Genomic DNA, 710 nt, shown 5'->3' on the forward strand with positions numbered 1-710 from the left:
CCTTTGTAGGCCCCAAACGTCCTGAAGCCGGGCCCCACGGTGGCCTCTCCGGGTCCGGCTCCTGCCCTCCGAAGGCGTCTGCACGCCCCAGACTTCCTCCAACCAGCCTCTCCAGGCCCAGCTCCTACTCCCGGCGGCCTCTGCATTCCCACGCTGGCCTCAAGTCGGCCTCTCCAGGTCTCGCGCCTGCTCCCGGCAGCCCCTGCGGGCCCAAGTCGTCGGCCAGTCGGCCTCCGCCGGCCCAGCTCCTGCCTCTCCGCGGCCTCTCCAGCTGCCAGACTTCCTCATGTCAGCCTCTCCAGGCCCAGCTCCTCCCGCCTGCCACTGGCCTCTTGAGGCCCAGCCCAGCTCACGCCTCTGGGCGGCCTCCTCAGGCCCAGGACTTGACCTCCAGTCGGCCTCGCCAGGCCCAGCCTCCTGCCTCCCGAAGGCCTGCACAGGCCCAGCCTCTGCCTCCCAGCGGACTCTGCACGCCCAGCTCTCGCCTGACTGCGGCCTCTCCAGGCCAGAGCTCCTCCTGCCTTTGGGCAGCTGCGCCGGTCCCCGCTCCTGCCTCCCAGTGGCCTCACTAGGCCCCGCTCATTCGTCACGGGGAACGGCCTTTCCGGGCCCAGCCTTTGCCTTTTGGCGGCCTCTCCAGGCCCCGAACTTCCTCAGGCCGGACTCTCCAGGCCCAGTTGCGGCCTCCCAGCCGGGCCCAGCTCCTCTTG

The 710-nt window shown here is 70.8% G+C and overlaps 1 protein-coding gene across 1 annotated transcript in view; it reads left to right on the plus strand.

Moving 5' to 3' along the window:
• Positions 1–407: 407 nt before the first annotated feature.
• LOC112618045 (putative uncharacterized protein FLJ92257) overlaps positions 408–710 on the plus strand; it is a gene marked incomplete at its 5' end in the record, with an annotated part of 565 nt that continues 262 nt past the window's right edge. The window contains 1 exon segment of the mRNA XM_025374662.1: positions 408–559. Coding sequence (XP_025230447.1) covers positions 408–559 — 152 coding nt within the window.

This window comes from Theropithecus gelada, unplaced genomic scaffold (assembly GCF_003255815.1).
Source record: "Theropithecus gelada isolate Dixy unplaced genomic scaffold, Tgel_1.0 HiC_scaffold_8633, whole genome shotgun sequence".
NCBI lineage: Eukaryota > Metazoa > Chordata > Mammalia > Primates > Cercopithecidae > Theropithecus > Theropithecus gelada.